General features: G+C 47.0%; 1 protein-coding gene across 4 annotated transcripts in view; it reads left to right on the top strand.

Annotated features, from left to right (window-relative positions):
* Nucleotides 1-18,907, top strand: part of Slc6a3 (solute carrier family 6 member 3) — a 32,813-nt gene extending 13,906 nt beyond the window's left edge. For 3 of the 4 annotated variants that reach the window (XM_075975707.1, XM_075975706.1, XM_075975709.1), the window contains exons 5-15: nt 2,188-2,326; nt 3,307-3,441; nt 6,076-6,179; nt 7,481-7,605; nt 8,504-8,616; nt 9,600-9,728; nt 10,291-10,390; nt 12,052-12,152; nt 13,448-13,615; nt 14,378-14,449; nt 18,397-18,555. In XM_075975707.1, the coding sequence (XP_075831822.1) occupies nt 2,188-2,326; nt 3,307-3,441; nt 6,076-6,179; nt 7,481-7,605; nt 8,504-8,616; nt 9,600-9,728; nt 10,291-10,390; nt 12,052-12,152; nt 13,448-13,615; nt 14,378-14,449; nt 18,397-18,420 (1,210 nt within the window). In that variant the 3' untranslated portion in view covers nt 18,421-18,555. Of the gene's footprint in view, nt 1-2,187; nt 2,327-3,306; nt 3,442-6,075; nt 6,180-7,480; nt 7,606-8,503; nt 8,617-9,599; nt 9,729-10,290; nt 10,391-12,051; nt 12,153-13,447; nt 13,616-14,377; nt 14,450-18,396 lie in introns of all 4 variants that reach the window. The other variant, XM_075975708.1, reaches the window with a different exon arrangement.
* Nucleotides 18,908-24,605: the final 5,698 nt, after the last annotated feature.

Here is a 24,605-nt window from a genome sequence, read left to right as displayed (position 1 = left end):
GGTCTCTGTCTGTTAGTGTTCTGCATGCATTCCTGCCAGGTCACATAGTACATGCTTGTGGTCTTAGAACTTGGGGGTCTTAGGTGGGAGGTCACTTGAGCCCAGGAGTTTGAGACTAGTCTAGGCAACATAGAGCATTATGTGGATACCAGTCATTCATGGTAAGATTGTTGTCCAGGTCTTAGTTTATTTAGTGACCTTTCTGCCTACTTATGGAATCAGTTACTGAGAATAGAATTTGAAATATCAATTATAATTGTGATTTTTCCCTGTCATTCTTTATACCACTAATGCTTATTACTTCATATGAAGTTTGAGTCTTTGTTTTATTGCATTTTATTTGTGTGTGTGTGTGTGTACGTGTGTGTGTGTGGTTGTGTATGCACATGAGACCATTTACAACAGCACGGCCTGCATGTGGAGATCAGAGGACAACTTGCAGAAATCCGTTCTCTCCTTGGGAACATGAATCTTTCTACACTGGACTCTCTCGCTGGTACTAGTGATTGGCTGTCTTGAAGTACATGTGTTCACAAATATTAATCCTTCATCTTGCCCCTTTATCATCAGGAAATGTCCCTTTTGGTTATATTCCTTTTTGTTTCTAGTTCACTGTGTCTAGTTACAAATATGTCTGACCCTTTTTATAATTAGTGGTTGCCTGATACATCTTTTTATCCTTTTGTTTTTAACTTCAATGTGTCATATTTGAAGTGAGTGACTGGAAGGCAGCATAGAGTTGGTTATTTAATTTGTCTCCAGTGTAACATTCTCTGGCTCTTTATACACCCTCCAGACAAAGAGAGTAAATGGTCACCTCCCTAAGGGTTAGGTAAGATCTGTGTCTGTTAGACACAAGGCTCTGGAATGAAGTTGGGGCATGGAGAAGAACACAAACTGTGTAGGCATAAGACTTGGTGGTGTTATCCTGAAATTTTTCTCTTGTTGGTAAAAAAAAATTCTAAGAAATGAGCAAAGCAAGGATCATTGGACAGCAGTCCAGGGTAAGGTTAGGAGCCCTAAGAATCCTCACTGCCAAGGAGGTGCACTGGCCTGTCTCCCTTAGCTCAAGTGATTCATACTGCACACCCACATGCTAAGAATTTGCACAGTATCCACGGTAGATGGGATGCTAAGCAAGCTACTTAGACTCTCTAAGAAGAGAATGATGGTACCCTCAACACATGGGGAACCGTTTGGAAACCCTGGCCCTAACTACTACTGGAGTATTAGAGGAGGGTTGAGCTGTATTTTCAGTGCTGTACTTTCCCTGATGGCAACAGCTAGCACCACCCTGTTGTACTTTCTAGACTATGGAGATTAAAGTTCTCCAACTTGGTGCCATGATTCCTGTTTCTGGTGAAAATATCCAGAAAGTTGGGACTAGTAGTGTTCCACTTTAAGACTGGGCATTAACTTCCTGAGAAATCTCTTCTGACCCACAATCAACCAAACCTGGGCTGTGGTGGCTCCTTTCACTATGCGTTCTTCCCCTTCCTTTGGCAGAAGCACCATTATATAGGCTGGGGTTCAAAGTCCCGTCTGTGAAGGTGATGCAACCACTTCTACATGGCCAGACTCGTCGGAAGCAAGTTGTACCTTCCACACATTCTCTTTAGGATGGCTTGCCTCAATGATGGGTGCAGCCATGCATGGCTTCCCATCAGATCATTCCTTGGGGAGCCTCCTTAAAGTGGCAGGAACTGTGTGAGCAAGGACGAGAGAAGTCAATACAGAATGGCCAGGAACCTGCATAAGCAGCTTTACTGATCAGAACTCTCCTGGTTTTATCCCTGCAAAGGATCCTGGGACCGCCACAAGATAGCAGCGCCTGGTGGCTTCACTAAATACCTTCTCCTGGTTTCTGAGGTCTCCATTTCTCTGTACACCCAAACTTCCTGTTCCCTCCCAACTCCAAAAATCATATCTGTTGGTAGAGTAGGGTGTTGCTGACCTCCTGCAGGTTTCCTGACAAGACATCCAGCTTCTCTGCCCATCTTAAGACAGTTCTGTGACTCAGAGGACAGTCTTGGGTCTTTCACAGCAGGAAGGGGTATTTCCTAGTCAGATCATAGCAGGGACTTTCCATATGACAAAGATAAGGAGGATGGGGTCTAGCTCAGCTGCCCCATTCTAGTTCTGGGAGACAAGTGCTCCCTCCAGAATTATCTGTTGCCTTTCCTCCAGGCGTGGCGTGCTGCACCTCCACCAGAGCAGTGGTATTGATGACCTGGGCCCTCCACGGTGGCAGCTTACAGCCTGCCTGGTGCTGGTCATTGTCTTGCTCTACTTCAGCCTGTGGAAGGGAGTGAAGACCTCCGGAAAGGTGAGATGGTTGCTAACAGGACCTGAGAATACATGGCAATGGGTGGGTGGTTGGGTAGGTTAACATATGGCCATGGTCTATGAGCAGATATGTGGTCACAGTTGGTGAGTAGACACATGGCTAGAGTTGTCTAGAGTAACACGGAGCTATGTTACATGGTTACTATGAGACATGGATGTGTGCATAGCCATGGTTGGTAAGTGGCCACGTGTCCATGTTGAGTAGGTTAACATATGACCATGATTAATGAGTGGCATATGGCTGTGGTTGGTGGATGGACATGGGTGGATGGATGAACATATAGCCATGGTCAGTAGATGGTGTGTGGCCATAACTGGCATAAGAACATGTGGTCATTGTTGGATGAGTGATTCTGAGACCAAGGTCAGCCTGTGACCTTGATTGGGTGTATAGACATGAGGCTATGGTTGGGTAATTGGGCATGAGGTCATGTTTGGTGGGTGGGAACATGGTATGGTTGAGTGGGAAGGAGATAGGTTGTTATGGGTGAGTTGAGAGTAGACAGATAGCCATGGTTTGTTTGGCCATGGACCCATGGCCATGTTTAGATAAGAAGGAGATGTATGGCCATGGTTGAATGAGAGTGAACATGTGACCATGATTTGCTGGGGTCAGTGAACACATGTTCATGGTGAACGAGGATAGACATTGTGCTTGGGACAGGGCAAGAAGAACATCATTCACATGGTGTGTACAGCATGAACTTATTTCTTACTGATGAAAATATTTGGCAGTTATGTATTATGTATATATGGGTACCCATGACAATTTTACCAGAATGACCATTACACCTGTGATAATGCATGTGCCAACACATGGAACCCTCCAACAGCAGGTATCTCCTTCCCTGCCTTCATGCCTCAAACCCACTTCCTACCCTAGGTGCATCAATGCAAGCTCCCACCAAGGCCCCGCTGCGTGTGACTTAGGCCCCTTGGAGACACTGTCTTCTCTTCCAGGTGGTGTGGATCACAGCTACCATGCCTTATGTGGTCCTCACTGCCCTGCTACTACGTGGAGTCACCCTCCCTGGAGCCCTGGACGGCATCAAAGCATACCTCAGTGTGGACTTTTACCGGCTCTGTGAGGCATCTGTGAGTCCAGCCCCCATCGTGGTTGACAGTCCTTTAAGGCAGTGGGGCTGTGTGACAGGGATCCTGCATATGGTTCAGAGGCCCAATCTATGGCCCAGCAGCAATTCCTTCCTATCCTGTAAGGTCAGCAGATGCAGGCTGGCCTGTTTACCTGTCTCCTTCACAGGCAGGGTTAGTAGAGGAGGGAGAAAATGGAAAGAAAGGAGACAGGGGAATGACCTTCTGACTCTCCACAGTGATGGAAGGCTGTGCCAGTCAGCACACAATGAAAGCCCCTCACCTCCTCCACCTGTGTTACTACTGGTCCCAGGTGTAAGTTGTCACCAAGAGCACAGTCTTTGGCTCTGTATTAATTTTCTGCAGGGCAGAGCTGCCTCAGAGATCCATGAACCAGAGTCCACCTTCGGAAGTCTGAATTCCTGAAGGTTTCTTAAGTAAAGGATGGAGTTATTCTAGTTTAGAAGATTTGGAGGCCTCATGAAAGATGTGCTTTTCCAGGCTATAGATGTTCCTGAGAGAGGAAAAAGTCAGCACCATCTTTGGAGAGCAATGAAAGCAGCCGTTTTTTGAGAGGCAGTTGTGACAGAATTCCTTGAAGAGTTGTTAAAAGTCGTGTGGGCTGAGCTGAGACAGGTGATAAACCCCAAAAGCAACACAGGGAATTCATACACTGCAGTGGTCCTGCTGGAAGCGCATAGACTGGGGCTAGGGCAGGAGATATGGGTCTCTAATAGAGAAGGGCAGGAGGGCTGAAGGGAGGCTGGCTGTAGATCCATCCTGGGTTTGAGTCACAAGATCCTTTGGGAGTTGGCTGCATGATACAAACCTAAGGCAGAAGCCGGCAAGCATGAGCTGAGTTGGTCAGAGTAGCAAAGACTCAGTGGGGGAATGACGGTGTCAGCACAGGTCTACGTGAAGATGGAAGCAAGGCCTGAGAGCATGCACACACGTCCCACAGAGTGAAAGGAGAGGGAGGGGAAAGCAAAAGGGACCTGTGGCATGGAACCGAAACCACGAGGGCTATGGACATCATCCATGTGGGAACCTGGAAAAGTCAGGGTCAGGGAAGACATATTTGAGAATTCAAGAGAAAAAAAAAGTGAAGTCCATTAGCATCTCAGCAAGCAGGCATGCAGCCCACAAAAAGAAAGAGAAGCATTGCCTGCGAGGTGCTGAGGGGGAAAAAAGGCAAGTTACAAAAATGAGAGGTTGTAGAAAATTAAGATAATAGTAAAATAGTAAGACTGACTAGTTGAAAGATAGGTTGACAATAGGTAGATGCTAGCTAGATAGATATTGATAGGTCTGATTGCTGATAGATGATTGAATGATACATGCTAGGAATAGGTACCTAGATAATCAAACATATAAACAGAAATAACCAACCAGGAAAGAAAAAAAGGAAGCTGTTTCTGGTACCCGAAGGAAAAGTGCTCCAGGTAATGTCAGTCAGGCTCTGAGGGTCCAGGGAGGCACTGAGTCGGGTGTGACAGTGACCCAAGCAAAGAGCATGTTGAGAACCTGATGAATGGCACACGGAAATCTCTGGGGGAAATAAACTGGGTGAACACTGGGACTAAGTGGGAAAGAGGAAGTTCTTGGTGATGCTGTTCCTACCGGAACCACCTTAATGGGTGAGCTTGCTGTGATATAGGAGCCACACAGGACGAGAAGGCAGGGCCCCTTTACTGACTGAGCATCTGCTAAACCCCTCTGGACTTGGCCTCTCCACCATGCTGAGGTCCTAGACATGTCTTCAACCTTTCAACCTTGACATTCTGGGCGGCCAGTTGTCTTCAAACACACACAGTCCCCAAACACTGGGGTAGCCTGAAGCTCTGGACATAGCTACCCAAAGAACAGAGATGCCAGATCCCTTGTTGTGGGCTCCCACAGTGCCGGGCTCCACTCTCCTCAGCAGAGTCAGGTCCTCTGCTCCATGAGCTGAAGAAGCCACTTCAGACATCCTCAGCTCGGCCTCTGCAGATTCCAGTGATGGATTCTGATATTCTTGTCTCAGTGCTGAGGCCCCAGAGTAACCCTGGGCCACATGACCCTCAGAAGCAACTCCAGTACTGTCCAATCCCCGTATAACTCAGGTGGTAAATCCCCAGGAAAGGCTTTCAGAGCTCTTCCTCAGCCTTCCCACCAAGGCTACACAGGATCTCGTCAGCCAGGCTCTCTAGGTCTTAGCACGACCTTAGGGTCATGCAAGCAGGTCACACCTGACTTCATCATTTTGGTACAACTATCAGTTCTTGTACCTTTCTTTTCATGCTCAGAGAAATGATCCTGCTATTGCTGGATATCCATGTCTGACCTCTGGTGGCCTGGGGCTCTGCATGTGCCCCCTGAAACCACAAGCTGATAGATGAAAACACAACCTCCCTTTTTCCATGCCCTTTCAGGCCAGGGATGTAGGAAGGCTTGTTTATACCAGCACCAAGCATGTATGTTCCATTCGCTGAGAATCTTTTCCCACCTCAGCTGCAGGTGAACATGGGGTGTACATGTGAAGCTTGTGTGGTCATTTGGGAGACTGCCCAGTGACCACTCCCACTCTCCCCTCTGGTAGAACTCTCACCCCACAATTTTCTCTAATGTCTCATGCTCTTCCATTTCTGGCTGCGACAGGTGTGGATCGATGCTGCCACCCAGGTGTGCTTCTCCCTGGGCATTGGTTTTGGGGTGCTGATTGCCTTCTCCAGTTACAATAAGTTCACCAACAATTGCTATAGGTAAGCCCTGAGCTACCATCGCTGGGAAATGGCCTGCAAAACCTAGTCCGTGTCACTGATCCTGGGGTCTACCTCTTGGAAATGAAGCATTCCTGGAGGAAAAATCACAAAATCTCTGGGCCATGCAGATTTCCTCTCCTTAGATTTATTCGTTTGTTCTCCAGAGACAGAGCTTTCTGCTGTAGCCTAAGTTGTCCTGAAATTTACTACGTAGCCCACATTGGCCTTGTCACGGCCCTGCCTCCCGCTTAGCCTTTCGAATACTGAGATTAAAGGTGTGAATTGATCACCATACTCAGCTCCACACGGCATCTTCCAACAATATCTTGCATCTCACTTCAAAGATGATATTGAGACATGAGGAGATGTGTGTCACTGTCAGAGAAGAGCCAGATTCCCAGGACAAGGTTGCAAGACCTTCCTCTACAGATACACAGATACACCTTCATCTCCCCTTCCTCCCTTTTGCTTTTCTCTCTCCTCACTCTCCCAGTCACCCCCCCCCCCAGTGGGTTTTCTCTCCTTTGCTCGGGTTTCACCTAGGGCACTTGGCTCTAACCCTCATAGCCTAAACTGAGGGATCTTGGGTGTAGGAGGACATCCCTGGTGCTGAGACTTAGCCTGAGTCACCTGCAACTGTGTGCTGGAACCCCACAAGGAAGTTGGGGTTCTACATCCAAAATATAACATTTCCTCCTAAAAACAGAATCAGTTGATCCTGAAATCTGTCCTCTTTGAACTTAGTGGGCACTGAAAATACAGAATAAACACAGAAAAATGGTTCCAAGTCACCAAAGGAGGTTGCATAGAAGGAAATAGAGAGTAACTGTGGACCACAATCCTGAGGCAAGTCCTACCTGGAGCCTAGGTGTGGACCTGGATAGGCACTTTACAGTGAAGTGTTGAATCCTCCAGTGTAGACTGACCACTGAGGAGGACTCTGACTTTCCCAGTGGTCCCAGGCTTGCCTCTATCTCTGATTATCAGTGCTTAGATTAGCTTTACAAGACCAGCCACTTTATAACCCCCATGTGTGCATGAAGACTTTAACAGCCCCCAAACCTGTGCATGCCCAGGTTCCAGCACTCTTGTGAGGTGAGTAGCTATCTTTCCCACTGCCCTGAGCCCCGACAGAACCCAGGATTACCCGACTGGTTCTCCCAGTTATAGGTACTTCTATTATGCTCCCCTCAAAACGAGCCTGCCCATCCCCTTCCCTAGATGCTGAGATGGGTGATAACAGCTGGCTTCCCAGGGCTGCAGCTTAACCCGTATCAAGACAGTCTGTCTTGTTCCTACAGAGATGCAATCATCACCACATCTATTAACTCCCTGACAAGCTTCTCCTCTGGTTTCGTCGTCTTCTCCTTCCTGGGGTACATGGCACAGAAGCACAACGTGCCCATTGGAGATGTGGCCACAGATGGTGAGCCCCCACCCCATCACATGTCACTCTGTCCTCTCGGGAGTAAGGCCAGAGGGACATGGCCAAGACACAAAGAATGTTAGGTAAAATGAGAGCAACCATGCATAACCTATGTTCCAGACCCAAGAGACCCACTTCGGAGAGACCGAACTCAATCTCTATAGAAGAACAATCTCTTCATGAGGGTGGTGCCTCCATAACCCAATACCTCTTAAAGGCCCTGATACCTCATTATCAATCTTATCTTCAATTAATTTTCAGTGTGGGGAACTGGGAAGATGGCTCAGTCTATAAAGAGTTTTTCATGAAAACACGGGGGCCTGAGTTCAACCTCCAGACTTTAGTGTGTGTGTGTGTGTGTGTGTGTGTGTGTGTGTGAGAGAGAGAGAGAGAGAGAGAGAGAGAGAGAGAGAGAGAGAGAGAGAGAGAGAGAACGAATGTGAGTGAACATGTGGGGTGTATGTGATCTGTGCAAGAAAGATAACTAGAAAGACATCTCAGACTGAGGCAGGATTATCTGCCAAGTCTTTTCTCTGATCCATGTTTTGATTTTGTTCCTCCCATTCCTGTGGACATGCGTGAGTTGGGGAACAAGGGTACAAGCTGGTTGAGCAGATCTCCCAGGTGACCAAGTGCTCTTGTGCCACCCCAGACAGTGTCTGCTGAATTCTCAGGAAGTAGGGATCCTGGGAAGAAACAGAAAGAAAGCAGTGGGGGAGTGAGAGTTCCAAGAGATCTGAGCACTGCTGGCATTGGCTCAGCTGAGAGGGGCAATGGAAAACCACCTGTGACAAGTAGGGAATCAGGAGGCAAACCTGTGGCAGTGGTGAGCGCCAGGTGTGACAAGGGGGCAAGCAAGGAGCAAGCTTGTGGCAGTGATGAGGGTTTCTGCCTGTAGGACCTGGATTGATCTTCATCATCTACCCTGAAGCAATCGCCACACTCCCGCTGTCCTCGGCCTGGGCTGCTGTCTTCTTCCTCATGCTGCTCACTCTGGGCATCGACAGTGCAGTGAGTAATGCATACTCCAAGGCTCCACAGCCGTGCCTCACAGTCAGCCTGTTCCTGGGGATGCTACCCTACGGGGCTTGGCATGACCCCACACAGTTCCTCCAACCTCACATGCTTAGTATAGAGCATGTCAGGTTCAAACATTCCCCTGATCCCTGGAGACCCTCTGTGGACCTGAGTGGTAATGGTTGAAATGAAACTTAGCCTTTTCCTCCCTAATCCAGTATCGGGGTCTGAACACACACAGAGCAGAACTCTAGTAGTCACAGGGTTGGCTCATAATGGCAGAGTGATTGATTGGCCACTCCTGCACAGCCAGGCCTTCCCTGACCTCTGGACTCCCTTAGGATAGAGGCTGTAACCCTGGCTGGGCCTTGGACTCTTTGCAGCCCCCTGGTGTCCAACCTCAAAGGGGCTGGAGCCAATGAGCTCTAGTAGACGCCTCCAGCACCATGAACAGCTGAAGATCATTTACTGAGTCCTAATATCAGAACTGGCTGGTGGCTCTGGGCTGCCTCATGCCATTTACCCACCCTGACAGAGATCAGCAATTGTATGCTTCCTGGAAAGCCAGAACCAGGAATTCCTCTTTCCGAGAACATGGATCTCATACCACAGCCCCTACCTCCATCTTACACACAGCTGATGATAGCCCATGAGTTTCGTGTCTTGTATCCAAGAGGGCACATCTCATGAGCATTGCTTACAGACCATAGGCCCTACCTGTCTACCCCCAATGGGGTGTAACTTGGGGACCTATCCAATTCCAAGCCTGCGGCTATGCTTGAGGGAGGGACAGTTTGCTTTGGACAGCTTCAAAGTGACTGTGGCTGCCATCCATAGAATCTTTCTGAGGCCTGTGTCAGCAGGGAAACCTCATCAAGGGCTCTTCTTGTCTTACCCCCAGACTGTTACACATTTCCTTCGCCCTGAGGACACACTCACTAAATGTAAAGTCAAGCACCACTCTCTGTGTTCTGCAGATGGGGGGCATGGAGTCTGTGATCACTGGGCTGGTTGATGAGTTCCAGCTACTGCATCGGCACCGAGAGCTCTTCACTCTTGGCATTGTCCTGGCCACCTTCCTGCTGTCTCTCTTCTGTGTCACCAATGTATGTACTCGCCCGCTCCTGTCGTCTCTGCCCTGGTGCCTGGCAGCACAGCTGGTGCCATGGGAACAGACACACTGCAGCCTTTATAAGAAGCTTCATCCTCTCCCTCAAGTTTTCCCTGTAGTCGTAGGCAGCACAAACACAGATCTGGAACCTGGTCCCAGAGAGAATTCAGTGCTTGGACAACATCCAAAATGCACCTTCTACTGAAGCTGCCTTTCTGGGGGTGGGAAGGGGCTGGGAAGTGGCAGGGGCCTGTCTGTGGTGTTTGGGCCACTTCTGCACAGGAGACACCTCCAGGATTGGCATTTGAGTGTCTCTGTTCCTTGTTATTTGGAGCCTGGGAAGGGAAAGCCAGGGAGAAGTGGCTTCTTTATTTTATTTATTTAGGTTGTTTCCCTAAGAAGCTGTGTGAATCCATGACTCAAACCAAACTTTATAGGGGCAAATAGTGTTTATCTTCAGAGTGAACCCATAGGATGGGTTACCTTCCAGAGAAGGTATTTTGATGGACAGCTGCTGTAGCCGTCTCCGAGTTCATTGGGAGCTCCTTCTCTTCCAGGGTGGCATCTACGTCTTCACACTGCTGGACCATTTCGCAGCTGGCACATCCATCCTCTTTGGGGTGCTCATTGAAGCCATTGGGGTGGCCTGGTTCTACGGTAAGTCTTGGTGGTCGGACCAGCACTGTGGCATCGGTGTGTCAACTGGGCTAATGCCTTCCGGCTTGCTTTCTGGCAATATCACTTTGAAAAGAGGCATTTGAACTCCACTGGACGCCAAAAATTTAAGCCATGGCTCTCATGGCATCACTGGATGTATGGACAGGGTCTGTCTGTTGGATCAAGGACAATCAAATGGCTACCTGGGAAGCCACTTTGTGGTCAGAGTTCAGAGAGGCTGTGTTGTGTGGGAGAGTAAGTCTTATTGAATGCTCTACCCTTTACAACAAGCTGTCAAAAGGTAAATACCCCATCCAACTAGCCAGAACCCTGCCAACAAGTACAGAATAGCTTCAGCTTCATCTGGGAGGAGTCTGGTCTACCTGTCATTGTAGGGACATTGGTAATATAATTCAGTTGGTCTGTGAGAGAGATGTCAAATCATGGCCACTTCCCACAGGGGCATCTCACATGTACCTTCTGGACAGGACCCCTGACCAGTCAAGTTGATTGAGCATAAGTTAGAACCATTGGTCTTCCTATGATAATAGCCCATTAGCCATTTATGTGCTAAGTCTCTCTGGGGGTCTGGAGCTGATCACGGGCCTCCTAGGAGCTTCAGGATCCTGGGGATCTCAAGTACTTGGCTGAGGCCCATTCTTTCCCATCCACTCCATCTTCTTGCCACAGTGGGGTCTAATGGTGTCCTGGAGCATGACTGGAGCTCTAGGAGACCTTGATCAGAGTTCTAGACAGACTTTCTGATGAGACCAGGAGGTCTGCTGAGCTCCTAGCTGGGCACCCGACTCCAGTACCATGAGCCAGAGACCAGGACAGAAGTTGGTGAATGGAGTCACTGTTAAGATCTCCTTACCAATTCCTGAATAAGAAAGGCTGAATAATAATGCTGAAAGAAGGGTATTTCTAAAGTGAACCGCTGGTAGAAATGCCAGTTATTAAATATGTAGAGATAGCTTTAAATTAAAAACAGTTGCACACACATATACACACATGCACACACACATACACACACACTCGCTCCCACATACACACACACACATACACACACACATACACAGACACACACACACAGAGGAAAATTCAGCCTTTGGAAAGGAAATGATTCTGGTACATTCTCCAACATGGATGAGCCTCAGGGACACATATACTAACTGAAGCAAGCAAGTCCCCAAGGAGCATGTACTGTGATATCACACACACACACGATCCCTCAAGGGACCAAGTTCCTAGAAACAATAGAATGCTAAGCATTGGGATGGGAGTTGGGGTTGAATGGACAGAGTCCCTGGTGGGGAAGATGAGAAAACTTAAGATGGAAGGTAGTGATGGAGCCACTGAGCTGACTCTCAAAATAGTAAGTTTATGATGGGTGTATTTTGACAAGGAGCAAATTACTGCTTGCAGAAGGAGGTAGAGAGTCTGTGGGACCTGGAGAAGGAGATGAGCAGGGTAGGAATGGAGTATTGCTGATCCCTCACCCTGCAGACCACAGCCCTCTTTGAAGCATCAACAGAGTCAATTAGCACATGGCTGGGAAGAATCAGAAATATGACGTCTGAAGGATGAAGCCCCTACTGTCGAAAAGAACCTATGTATGTCCAGTTTCATGACCAGTCCCATGGCTATCTCTTCCCTCTTAGGTGTCAAGCAATTCAGCGACGACATCAAGCAGATGACAGGGCAGAGACCCAACCTGTACTGGCGGCTATGCTGGAAGCTGGTCAGTCCCTGCTTCCTCCTGGTAAGAACCATGGACCGTGACCCTTCCTGCCTCTGCCCTTGAGTCCATCCCAATGCCTTGAGATCATTGAGAAAGATGTCAGAGAGCTCACCTGGCTTCATGCACCAATTAGCAGTGATGTATGATAATACGTAGGTACACAGGACAGCTCACATCCCTCTGCAACCTGAGGAAACTCTTGCACCCACTCAATTGGTCATGTGTATAATACAGCCAGTATCAGCGGCCCGGGAGATCTGCCTGGGAACCTCCATATCACTGACTTCTTGACTCTGACTGAACCAGTTTTTCCTTTTTTTTTTTTTTTAACTATTCTGTCTTCTCCCCATTGACAAGCCTCACTCTCTCCAACATGAAAGAGCTGACCTTGTCTTAGGAGACACAAGGGAGTCTTTGGGCTTCATTCTTTGTTGCTTCACAGTATTAGATAAAGCCTATAAATTGTGCTAAATAGTTACATTCTACCAACTTCGTGGAAGCATAACGTGTGTAATTTCAAGCTTAAATTTTAAACCTGTTTCATATAAAGTAATGGATCTTAGCAGAATAAAAAGCTACCTCGTATTTCTCTAAGCCACTCTGTTATCAGAGTGCGCACAGCAGGCATGTTATCATATGACTTCTGCAGCAGATCATACTCCCAGACAGACTGACCTGATCAAAATCAACCTAGATGTAAGAGTGTGGCTTTGGCAGACATGGCAATTTCTAAGAAATGTGTCCTCTGTTGGAACCAAAAAAAAGCATATGTGTATCCAAATATATTTTCCAAGATGGTGTGGTTGAATAGTAAACTTTGCTGACCCTGAGGAATACACCATAAGTGAAGATCTGCACCCAAAACTGCATCCTAACCCCACATCCACTGAACTTCCTATGTTTAGGAAGGGCTTTTGTGCCCAGGTACATAGAACATGTGTAGGTATGCAGCTCATGCCAATCATGTGCAGGTACAAAGTGCAGGTGTGGTGTGAAGCACATGTTTAAGCGCACTGTACATATGCATGCATAGTGTATAGATACATAGTGCATGTATTGGTGTGCAGTATAGGTACAAGCTGTCTGATAGGCACACATGTAAACACCCTTAATGTGTAGTTACACAGCATGTGTGTAGAAATACCGTTGGTGCCTTAGAAAGATGTCATGTTGCTTGGGCCATGCCCAGGTAGCCTGACTGGAGTTGGCACTTGTGGCTTCTACGGCCAGGAGGACTTCTATAGATCACTTGCTGATTTTTCTGTTCTGTCTTTGCACCTACCTTTGTGTCTGACTTATGTGCCCATTTATTTCAGTATGTTGTTGTGGTCAGTATTGTGACCTTCAGACCCCCACACTATGGAGACTACATCTTCCCAGACTGGGCCAATGCACTGGGCTGGATCATCGCCACATCCTCAATGGCTATGGTGCCCATTTATGCCACCTATAAGTTCTGCAGCCTGCCAGGGTCCTTCCGAGAGGTGGGTGTTTTCAAGGGGGCTCCTCACCCTAGTGGTTCAGGTGTCCCCATCCCTGAACCATCTCAGCAGGAGGCTGGAGGTGGGACCATGGTGGGACAATGGACTGGTGCAACAAAAGGAGGGACATGTATGTGTATGTATGCATATTTGTGTTTGTGTGTGCTGGTGTGTCCACATATATGAGTGTAAATGTGTGTGTGTACATGTGTGCGCGCGAGCGCGTGCAGTTTCCCTGGACTGAGCAGCAAAGCCCAATGCACCTGTTTGGTCTAAAGGACTCCACCTTGGAGCCACAGTGTCCCTTGGTTCTGGACACCACAGCATCTCACAGACTGGTAGTCAGAGGTCCTTCTGTCATTCAGGCCATACTCAGTCAAGAACAAAAGCAGAGTGTGAGGCCAGACCAGAGCACAGCCTTTCTGATTCCAAGTTTAGAAGGAATAGGTCCGCCACCATGCCCAGGTGATAATCAAAGATAATCCTGGGGGCCTGGTGACATCTGGGCTCTAAGAACAGATGAGTAGAAGGAAACAATATTTCCTGCAGGGAACAAGTCACAGGCCCTGTGGGACCTGAAAGCATCCACTGAGAGACAGAGATCTCAGTGAGCACTGCACCCCCTGTACAACCAGAGTTAAGGACCTGAGTCTGCGGCTCCTGAGCCTAACTCCTTTAGAGGGAGTCCTCATTGTTAAAGTGGGTGCTGGCTGGTCTGTGCCACCCTGGGCCCCATGCCATACCAACAACCCCATTCTCTCCTAGAAACTGGCCTATGCCATCACACCTGAGAAAGACCGCCAGCTAGTGGACAGAGGGGAGGTGCGCCAATTCACGGTGAGTCTGATGCCCTGTTCAACCCCTAGGGAGGGGATTCAGAGAGACCTGAATAGTACCTTCCAACTGCTCTAACACCCATAGTACTCACAGCTGCTCTCACGCCCCCCACCCCAAGATCAGGAAGCTTTGCACGGAAAAATGTTTGCCACACCAGCAGGTATTGGATGCTCTCCAGGGCCACCTAGGAGTCTGAGGTTGTGGGCAGGGCAGTCCATGGAGATGAGCAGCCAGGGTGACACTTGCAAGGAGGCCTGCATGAGAGGAAGAACCCATGGGACAAATGTGAGCATCCCTAGGATCTCCATTCTTGGAGAAAAGACAAGAAAAGGATCATGAGGCAGAGGCCCTGAAGTAACCCCGGAAGCAGAGCCAGGAGGGCTGGCATTAACAGGGAAAAGATGAAAGCTTGGAGTTAGTCAGATGCCCATCAGGGAACCTGAGGGCTGGGAGGCCCAGTTGAGTGAGAGGAGAATCAAGCCTGGTCAGGTGTCCATGGGGCAGGCAGGTCCTCGTGCCTTTGAGAGGCAGGTGACATGTGCTATGAGCACACGTGTTGTTCTGAGGCTAGTCCCTCCTCTAACTGCTGTCATGGTGAATGTAGCTGCACCTTTGATGGGGAAACACCATCCCTTTGGCGTTCTCAGTGACTCTGTGACTTTGGTATCTTTTGCAACACTAATTTAAGCCACAAGTTTCACCCTGATGATCCAACTGGCTGGATGAGTCACTCACATAGAGGGGAGCATCATCTTACTACCCTTAAATTATTTGTCCTGCTTTTGTGTTTATTTTCCTTCTTGTTGCCTTTTTTATAGTCCATTTTTTTATTTTAGATTTTTTTTAAAAAGCATCAATCCAAATTCCAACTTCCTCCCCTCCTCCCATTCCCTCCACACACCCTCTCACCCCACCCCCATCTAATCCTAATGTCTCTACTGCATGTACTGGCTTTTTGGGATCCTATTCTCTTTGGATGTATACCTTGCTCAGCCTAGATGTAGTAGGGAGGGCCTTGGACCTTCCTTGTTGCCTTTTTGTTGGTTGAGCTTTTTTGCCTTTCCTTACTCCACTCGAATGTATCCACTCACTCGGAAACTGCATATTTTAATTCTTTAAATAGTTATCTTTGAGAGTGGCACATATTTCCCTCAAAGTCCAAAGTTAATATCTCAATTCACCTTTAGAACATCAATTACAATGACTTAAACCCTGCAACCGGTCACTGAGTCATTGTCTTGTGTTCCATGACCATCTTTTTAACCCACAAGTTAGACAAACCTGGCTGTGGGTTTATTATGTTACTGCTTCGTGTGAACCATGCTCTGGGGTCCATCTGTCCTCTGCCACATTTTCAGTGTGCATTTTCCCTTCCAGGATTATTTTCTTGGTTCTCAAACACAAATCCTTGAGAGATGTCCTTGATGAACTCTCACAACAGACTCCCATTGTGACTTCAGGTGTCGTCTATAACCCTTTCGTGTTGCCTGTGTCCCTGAAAGCTCACAGTCCCAAGGGCCCTTCACAGCTGCACTTTAAAATCCCCCTTTACTCTTCTGTTTTGATTCGGGGCTCTAGAGTATATGCCTGGGTCCTATCTACACGTGGCTGCTTTCACATTTGAACTTCAGGCACACAGTTACACAGCGGCTCTGGTCACTGGTCCATACGTTATCTGCTCACTCCTTGCATTTCCTCTCTGTCCTTTGGATGCTTTCTGATGTAACTCCCTGCTCATGCTTCTGTGCTTACCGAATCACTGGGAACCCCTTATGTCTTTATTGATCTAGCCACTCATTTTAAGATTAATCAGTGTTATTCTGGAATGTGTACTATTCTGTGAGCCTGTGCAGAAGGCTTGCCCTCTTGCCTGTCACAGTTTCTTCTTTTGAGGTTCATTTGGGGTCTTTTTTAAATATCTTCTATATCTCCTCTTCACTTTTTGTACAAACATACTGAGATTTGAACTTTTCTGTCAGTTGGGGTCAGTGTCAGGCTTTGCTCCATAGGGCTTTTTTAAATTTAAGTTTTCTTTTTGTTTCCGGTAAAGTTTAATCATAGCCAAGGTATGTGGCTTTTTCTTATTGCATCCTGAATATTTTTTAACATCTCTGTGTGCATGTTAGGATGGGAGGCAGTGTGTGTGCATGCGTGTGTGTGTTTGTACATGCCTATTGAGGCTGGAACAATATCGTAGGATATTCTGAGTGTCATCCTCAGTACCATGACTAACATTTCTTTTTTTATTGATTTTATTGAGCTCTACATCTTTCTCTGCTCCCCTTCCTGCCCCTCTCTTCCCCACTTCAACCCTCTCCCATGGTCTCCATGCTCCCAATTTACTCAGGAGATCTTGTCTTTTTCTGCTTCCCATGTCAATTAGATCCATGTATGTCTCTCTTAGGGTCCTCAATGTTGTCTAGGTTCTCTGAGATTGTGATTTGTAGGCTTGTTTTCTTTGCTTTATGTTTTAAAATCACTTATGAGTAAGAATTGTCCCATTTATTAATTGTTTCTCGCAGTGTCTGTGCTACTGGGGTTATATTTAGGAAGTGGTCTCCTGTGCTAATGAGTTCAAATGTACTTCCCACTTTCTCTTCTATAAGGTTCAGTGTGGCTGGTTTTATGTTGAGTTCTTTGATCCATTTGGACTTGATTTTTGTGCATGGTGATAGATATGGATCTATTTCCATTCTTCTACATGTTGATATCCAGTTATGCCAGCACCATTGTTAAATGTGCTTTCTTTTTTTTCCATTTGATTTTTTTTTTGCTTCTTTGTCAAAAATCAAGTATTTGAAGGTATGTGGATTGATATCCGGGTCTTCTATTCGGTTCCATTGGTCTTTTAGTCGAGGTTTCACTATAATCCCTACTGGTCTGGAACTTGCTATACAGACCAGGCTGGTCTTGAACTCACAGAGATACACCTGCTTCAGCTTTCTGAGTGCTGGTATTGAAGGAATGTGTCACCATGCCTGGTTCAGTATTTTCAATACCTTTAAATATTCTTGGAACTCCTTAGACCTGTGGAGGTGTGCTTTTTAGTGTCTGTATGTTGGGCAGATCCCCAAAAGTATTACATAGATCTGTCTTTCTGCCGTAGGGCAGGCTTAAGGAAGAAAGGTTTCCAGCCTCTCTCGTATCTCTGGTCCAGTGTGTCAGTCAATATTCTTATGAGCCTTGTTTTAAAAACATTTAGCAGCGCAGAACTCTCCAGTCAGTGAGTGTCAGCAAATGGCTCATGAGCACAAACTGGTTGAGCAAGCAGCAGAGCAGCAGGCTGCTGGTCTCAATCCCCACACCGTCTGTGCTGCTCCCCACTTGCTTCTGGACCACACCCAGCAAAACCGGCTCCCAGAGTGCAGCACCCCCTGGGATGGACCCAACAGAGGTTCAGCAGGCAGGGGAGGAGGACACTGCCGAGCCACTCACAAATCAGTAGGAGGGTAATATGGAGCCTGCTCTGGATCTAAAGATGTCCTGCATCTTTCACCTCAATTGCTGGTCACAAATGTGCTGGCCAGAACCTCTCTGACCTTCTCAGCAACTGAGCGCTACAGGCACAATTATTTGTTATTATGTAGGTTCTGTTTTATTTTGCTTTATTCTGCTTTCTTTCTTTTGTCCAGACAGAATCTTACTGTAGCCCAGGCTAGCCTCAAACTCAATCCTCCTGCTTCAGCCTCCTGAGTATTGTGATTACAGACATTAGCTGCTGCACCTAGTATCCTTATCTCTTCTTCATCAAGTAATTCAGTCCTTTAAAGTTTACTCCAAGCCATTGGCTCTTGGTGCCCCTCAGGAGTGGCATGCTCCCCATGGGTGAGTGGTACCTCCTATTGAGTTGTTGAGACAACTCTGATCTCATCATAGGGCTACTGACCCATAAGTGATAACTTTAAGGTCTATTCTTCGCTTCTGAATAAACAATGCTTTCTTTCCAGCTGCGCCACTGGCTGTTGGTGTAAAGTAGAAGGAGACAGAAGCCAAGTGGGCCATCGCACAACCGCAGGGACAGGGAGCTCACAAAAGGAAACCCAGGCATCAAGAAAGGAGCGCCACTTCCACCCTTTCCCTTTGCTATATGGAAAAATAATCAAAGCACAGGCTTCAATCTTTGACTGTTCACACCCAATCCATGCTACCAAAAAAAAGAGGCCTCTGTCTGTATGTGGCTGTAAGAACACTTGTCTCTATACAATGAGGTCAACCATGTCCCTGTCTCTGCCGGGTGGTATCCTGTTCCTGCAAGGCTGACTCCCCAATTTGTGATCACCGTGGGAGGATGGGTCTTACCGTCCCCTGTACTCTAGGAGAGGGACCTTGGTACCTGTATATACACTGTGCCAGAATCCTTGTGCTCACAGTAGCTGCCTAGATCATTTCTTTTGCTCAGATTTACAATGCCAAGCATCCTGTTTTGTCTGCTGTGTAGAAGGTAGGAAAGCCAGTCAATACATGCCAAGTGCTTCCCTGGTGCTTGGCTCTGAGCAGACACCATGACCTTAGCATCCTGTTCACACATCACACATACATAGGGTCTGTTCTGAGCCTCGGAGGACAAGGAACTTGGTGCAAGTAACCAGAGATTCTATGAGTTTTTTTTTTCCTTTGTAGCTGAGATAAATAGACATGAAATAAGGTTGAGATACAGCCTCTACTTCTGGCCCCTGGGAAGCCTGCTCAGCTTGTGGTCACTTCAGTATGGAATTCTAGGCCACAGAGAAAGTGTACTCCTTATAGCCAGTGTGTCTCAACCCCTGGACACTTGCTCTGCAAGGGTCCCAAAGCAAAAGATCATATTCTTGGCCTGGAGTCATGCCTGATCTTTGGGGAAAGATACCCATTGTTGGGTTTGATTTCCCAGAGGCTCCCATTACATCAATGGACATTATCCATGTTATAAATGACTTTTTAAAATCATATTTATGTGTGAACCAAAATTCAAGGTTAGTTTGTTCAAATCTGTTTGCTGATTTCCCTGTTTTTGTTCACAAGAGTAATTAGCAATACCACAGGAAGAGGGTAGACCAAGAACCACCTTCCCACAGAGTGCTGGCCTTAGCCCCTGGAGTGAAAAGCAGATGTTATGATTTTCCTTTGATCTAATAAACGTGAACTTTGGCCTGACCTGTATCCTAGAGAAATGGTACCACATGTCTGTCTGGGAGACCTAAACATAGGCATTCTCTGCAAGTAGACATTGGTACGAAGGACTTGAATGTGCTACCAGGTGGAAATTTGGGGCTATTGACTTCAAAACTGCTGTGGCTGAGAAGGATTGGGGTTACTATCTCCTCTCTGAGGAGTGGCTCCGTGTAGCAATCCAGGCGTTGTCAGTATCTGTTTTTGTCTCCATAGTCAGTACCTTGTATCGGTCCTTACAAACAATAAAAGAAATATATGTTGGAAACAAGCTCCTCTAGGCTGCCTTGTGTTTCTTCGCTGTTATCATGTATGGCATCCAGCTTACCTTCTCATACATGGGAAAAGGGTGAGTCCAGCTCTCCTAGAGAGAACTTCCATCTAAATACCCCTCAGCTTGTCCCCTACCCCACTGCATATCCCCCATACACCTCCACACATGCTTCTCCCAAGCCTGGAGCGAGTTCATGGGTGAGACTCCCTCACAGGTGTGCTGGGTGTAGCATTGATCTTGCTCCAGGTCCACACCCCTGTGATGTTTGTGGCACTCACTGTAGCACTAACCTGCTCATCTCAGTAGGGCACATTGTCTACCTGACCACCTTCCTCCAGTCCTTTTCCCATCAATATCCTATCAGTTCCTCCACATCCAGACTTGGTCCCCCAGCTCAACCACCACCAGGATCTCTGAGATCCCCTTCCAGAGACTAATTCCAGGATCTTCTGAATGGGCTTCTATGCCCTGTGTTCTATTCTGTGACTTGAGGAACTCCTTGGACACCTAACAGAAACCTCCGTCAGTTTCCTTAGGTTTGGTTTAGTGCAATATTCTTAGTCATCAACACCGTGACAATACAATAGTCTCCCTACAACCCATGGTATAACAAGCACTTCCATCAACGTGACTACTGCCCGATCCCTAAAGAACAACCTCGCTTCCTTCAGGTTTTTGGTCCTTTGAAAAATGGTTGGAGAATTCACCTTGATCCCAGATCCACTAAGTAAGTAAAACCCTCACTGCCAGAGCCCACTGCCTGTGAGCTCCAAAATGATGGCCATAGCAGCCTTGAGGGTGGTAGACCCACTTCCTGGTTGACCATGGCCACTGTCTGTAGTGCAAGTCACTCTTCAGCTATGCAAACAGCTGTGCCTGCTTAGGGGTTTGGGGAGGGACGCACTAACCAATGCCTGTGACTCAGGACATATACAGGGCTGGAACTACTTGCTATCACCCACTTCCCAGCCTCCAGGTTTTGACTGTTCACACTATGCCCTGCACAGCACAGGAGGAGAAGAAGGCATGAGGGCTGAGTGGGAGCCAAAGTTCTCAGAGATGAGTGGTATGGACAAGCACCTTGAAAAAACATAAGGAACCCATGTGACTGATACCCCAGGACTGGGGCAGCCACTAAGCCACATTCCTGGAACCTTTAGCTGCTCTGCCAAGCTTTACAGGCATCCAAAGCTAGAAGGAGCTGTGTGGAATGTAAATGACTGGAGACTGACTTGCCTAGTGCTTGCTATAACACATGATTCAGAAAATGCCCTAAGGAGTAAGGGAGGGGGAGGTGTGTGCTCTGAATACGTAAAGAGCTTTTACAAATCAATAAAATGGTGGTTCTTCGAGGAAACAGATAAAAAGCATGAGTAGGTACTGAGTGATTCATCTTTCATTACTGCAGCAAACACCCAAGAAAACAAGACATAAAGAGAAAGGGGTCATTTTTACTCACAGCCTTGGAGATTCCAATCCATGATTGGCTGGTCCTATTGACTTGGGGCATCATGGTGACAATGAGTATCAAAATGGATCCATCATGGGATGGGACATAAAGGAATAACAGGAAGTTAGGATGCCACGATCCCCTTCAAGAGCATTCCCCTCATTCAACCCCTTCCACTAAAGGATCAACCACCTCCTAACAATGTAAAACTAGAAACCAAGCCTTCAGTACAAAAGTATATTTGGGTACATTCCAGATCTGAACTTCAGTAGATTCACTCCAAAGGAGGGTGGCTAAGCGGTCAGAATCTAGAGAAAGGGGCTCAGACTCACTCATTACCAAGAGCCACAAGGAAGCCCTCACAGTCCTGAAACAGCTAAAATCTAAGACTCTGTGCGCTGACACCCAGATCGCGAGCTTCAGGCAAGGGGGCTGGAGGTTAAAATACACAGACAGAGAGCCAGCGACATGGGTCATCCTTAAATTCCCCAAGAATGCCCCTTTATTGTGTTCAGGGGCAGATTATATAGAGATAGCCACGCCCCAGCCAAACCCACCAGAAACCACTCTCCTGCCATCAGGAACTCCTGAAGGTCTCGTGCTCAGAGCAGCTGTAGGCACTCAGATCAGGAGATTACAAGAAATTCAGGATCTGGGGTCTCACTGCTCCCAACAGGTCAGAATCTAGAGAAAGGGGCTCAGACTCACTCAATAAATAGAGCCACAAAGAAGCCCTCGCAGTCATGAAACAGCTAAAACCTAAGATGAGGAACAAGAACACTGGTGCATTCTGGGTAGAAGCATGCACAGTGTGGTGTCTTGAGCAGAGTGTAAGTACTCTTGGAGTCTCACTCCATGTGTGGGATTCCCTTCACCCATCAGCTGCGGCACCCCCACATACTGTGGTGATGCTCCACTAGCCTACACTGTGACCCAGCCCCAGGGCCTGCATCAGACCTAGCCTATCACCAAGCCAACCTGACTTGACATTCCTTTGGGACCAGAGTGAGTTGGACCTGAAACCATGCTTGATTCTACCCCCTTCATCTCCTTATTCTATTTGCTTAACCCATTCTAATTCTCACAAGAGCTCCACCATGGAGTGAGGGAATGAGAATTTTGCTCAGGAATTCTCAGAAGTTCCAACCTCAGATATGTGTCTGTGAAAGGCTGTATCTACCTCAGTGTGCCCACCAAGGGTCATTCGTCAAACCCAAGCCCTGTGGTCTACCCTTTTATACCCACTAGAGATTATGCCTCCATCTTGAGGGCATCAGTGGTGTATCAGAGTTCACAGACACACACACACACATGAGTGTTCATAAAAGTCCAAAGTAGGCACAGCTGATATTAAACATATTCCTGCTTGGGGGTAAGGAAGCCCCTTTAGTTAATGATACTGACCTATGGATTAGAGCTATAGGTTGAATTGTTGAATGGCTCCCATATATCTGAAGAAGCCCTACTCCCTAATATCTATTAAGAAGGCTTTATAGATGTGTTGCTACTTTTATTTTATATGCAACATACATTCACGTAATCATACCATAGCATGCAAGCGGAGGTCAGAGAGCGACTTGAAGGAGCTGATTCTCTCCTTCCACCGTAAGAGTCCCAAGGATTGAACTCAGGCCATCAGGATTGAATTCCACCTGCTGAGCCATCTTGCTGCCCCCAAAGGTAATTTAAGCAGAACATAGCATTACCACATAAGATATTATGAATGACCCTAAATCCAATGTGACTGGAGTCTTTATGAAGAAGAAAGACTCCATGATTGAAACACGGGGAAAGGATGCCATGGGACCAGAGGAGCAGGGGGCTTTCAAGCCAAGGCACACCAGGATTGCCAAGCACACCAGAGGCTGGAGACCCTCAAAGTGCCCAGAGGAGCTGACTCCCTGCTTGCTGGGTAGTTTTGCATCTGTGTGGTTAATTCTGCATCTTCATATTTATCTCAAGTGCAAATGGCACCATGTGTGTATGGGCTTGTGTCTGTGAGTTTTGGTAAGCTCTAACTTTTCAAAATGTTTTAACTGCTTCATAACTTTTTGAGCATGATTTTTGGTTAATCCTTTGAAAATTTCATGTATTCATACAATGTGTTTGGAACATAGTCACTCATATTCTTTCTAGGTCACACACCACCCTCCAACCCTCCCAACTTCCTGTCCCTTTCTTCTTAATTACCTACTCATTCTAGTTTGTGCTACCCATATGTTCATGAATTTATGGGTGATGCATGATTAATAAAAACTCAGGATCAGAAATTGTGGTTCTACCTGAATATCTGAAAAGCAGAGACCTTTCTAAGGTCTAAAAGTTGTAGTTCTTTGTCTAGAGGTGAGACCCACAAAACTCGCCCCCGTCCATGTTAGTATGCCCCTTGATAATGCTATTGCTCTTATTTACACAGCCATTTGGAGGGAGACTCTCAGAGACTTCCTGGTGTTCTGGCTCTTAGAGTCTTTCTGCCCCATTTTACTGTGATGTTTCCTGAGCCACAGCCAACTGTGAAGTAGATGTATTCATTGGGGCTCCCACAATCTGTTGATCTCTACATTGTGTCCAGTTGTTTTCTCCAATAGTCTCCATTTGCTATAAAGAAAGGCTTCTTTGATGAGGGAGAGTAGCTACACTTATCTGTGTCTATAAGGATAAAATTTAGAATGTTATTAAGGATTTGTGCTGGTCTAGGAAAGTGATTCTTTTCTAAAGTTCATGACCTCACTATTGCAGGGAAGCTGGCTGGGTGTCAGTACAAGGCATGATTTCCATCCTGCTGAATAGACCATAAGTTCAATTAGACAACTGTTGGCTGTCACCAACATGAGTGCCACCTCTTTTCACTTATATTTTGATATTATAATATAATTAGATCATTTCCCCCTTCCCTTTCCAACCCTCCAAATCATCCCATGTACTCCTCTGTTTTCAAAAGTGACACTGCTTACACCTTTGTTCCTATCTTGTCATGTTGGTAAGTGTCGTGGTTCATGGTGTTGCAGGTGGGAAAGGCTGTGCAGGTGCTTCCCTCTCTTGGCAGCCAATAGCATTTTCTGGGACCACGAAAGCCAGACTGCAGGGCAGAATAACTCGGGTGTGTCCCAAGTGTGTAATGCCTTCAGCAGTAAGAATTTACCCTCAACCCCTAAAAGACAACCACGAGCTATATCTATAATCTATGTTGTTTGAGTAGTTACTTGGATTATCCTAATGAACCCTTCAAAAGGAGGTTTCTCCTGCCTGATATTGGGGTTTTTGTTAGTTTCATGGTTCATTGT

Source organism: Microtus pennsylvanicus, chromosome 6 (assembly GCF_037038515.1).
Source record: "Microtus pennsylvanicus isolate mMicPen1 chromosome 6, mMicPen1.hap1, whole genome shotgun sequence".
NCBI lineage: Eukaryota > Metazoa > Chordata > Mammalia > Rodentia > Cricetidae > Microtus > Microtus pennsylvanicus.
The sequence above is the reverse complement of the archived record's forward strand: the minus strand, read 5'-3'. Positions and strand labels throughout refer to the sequence as shown.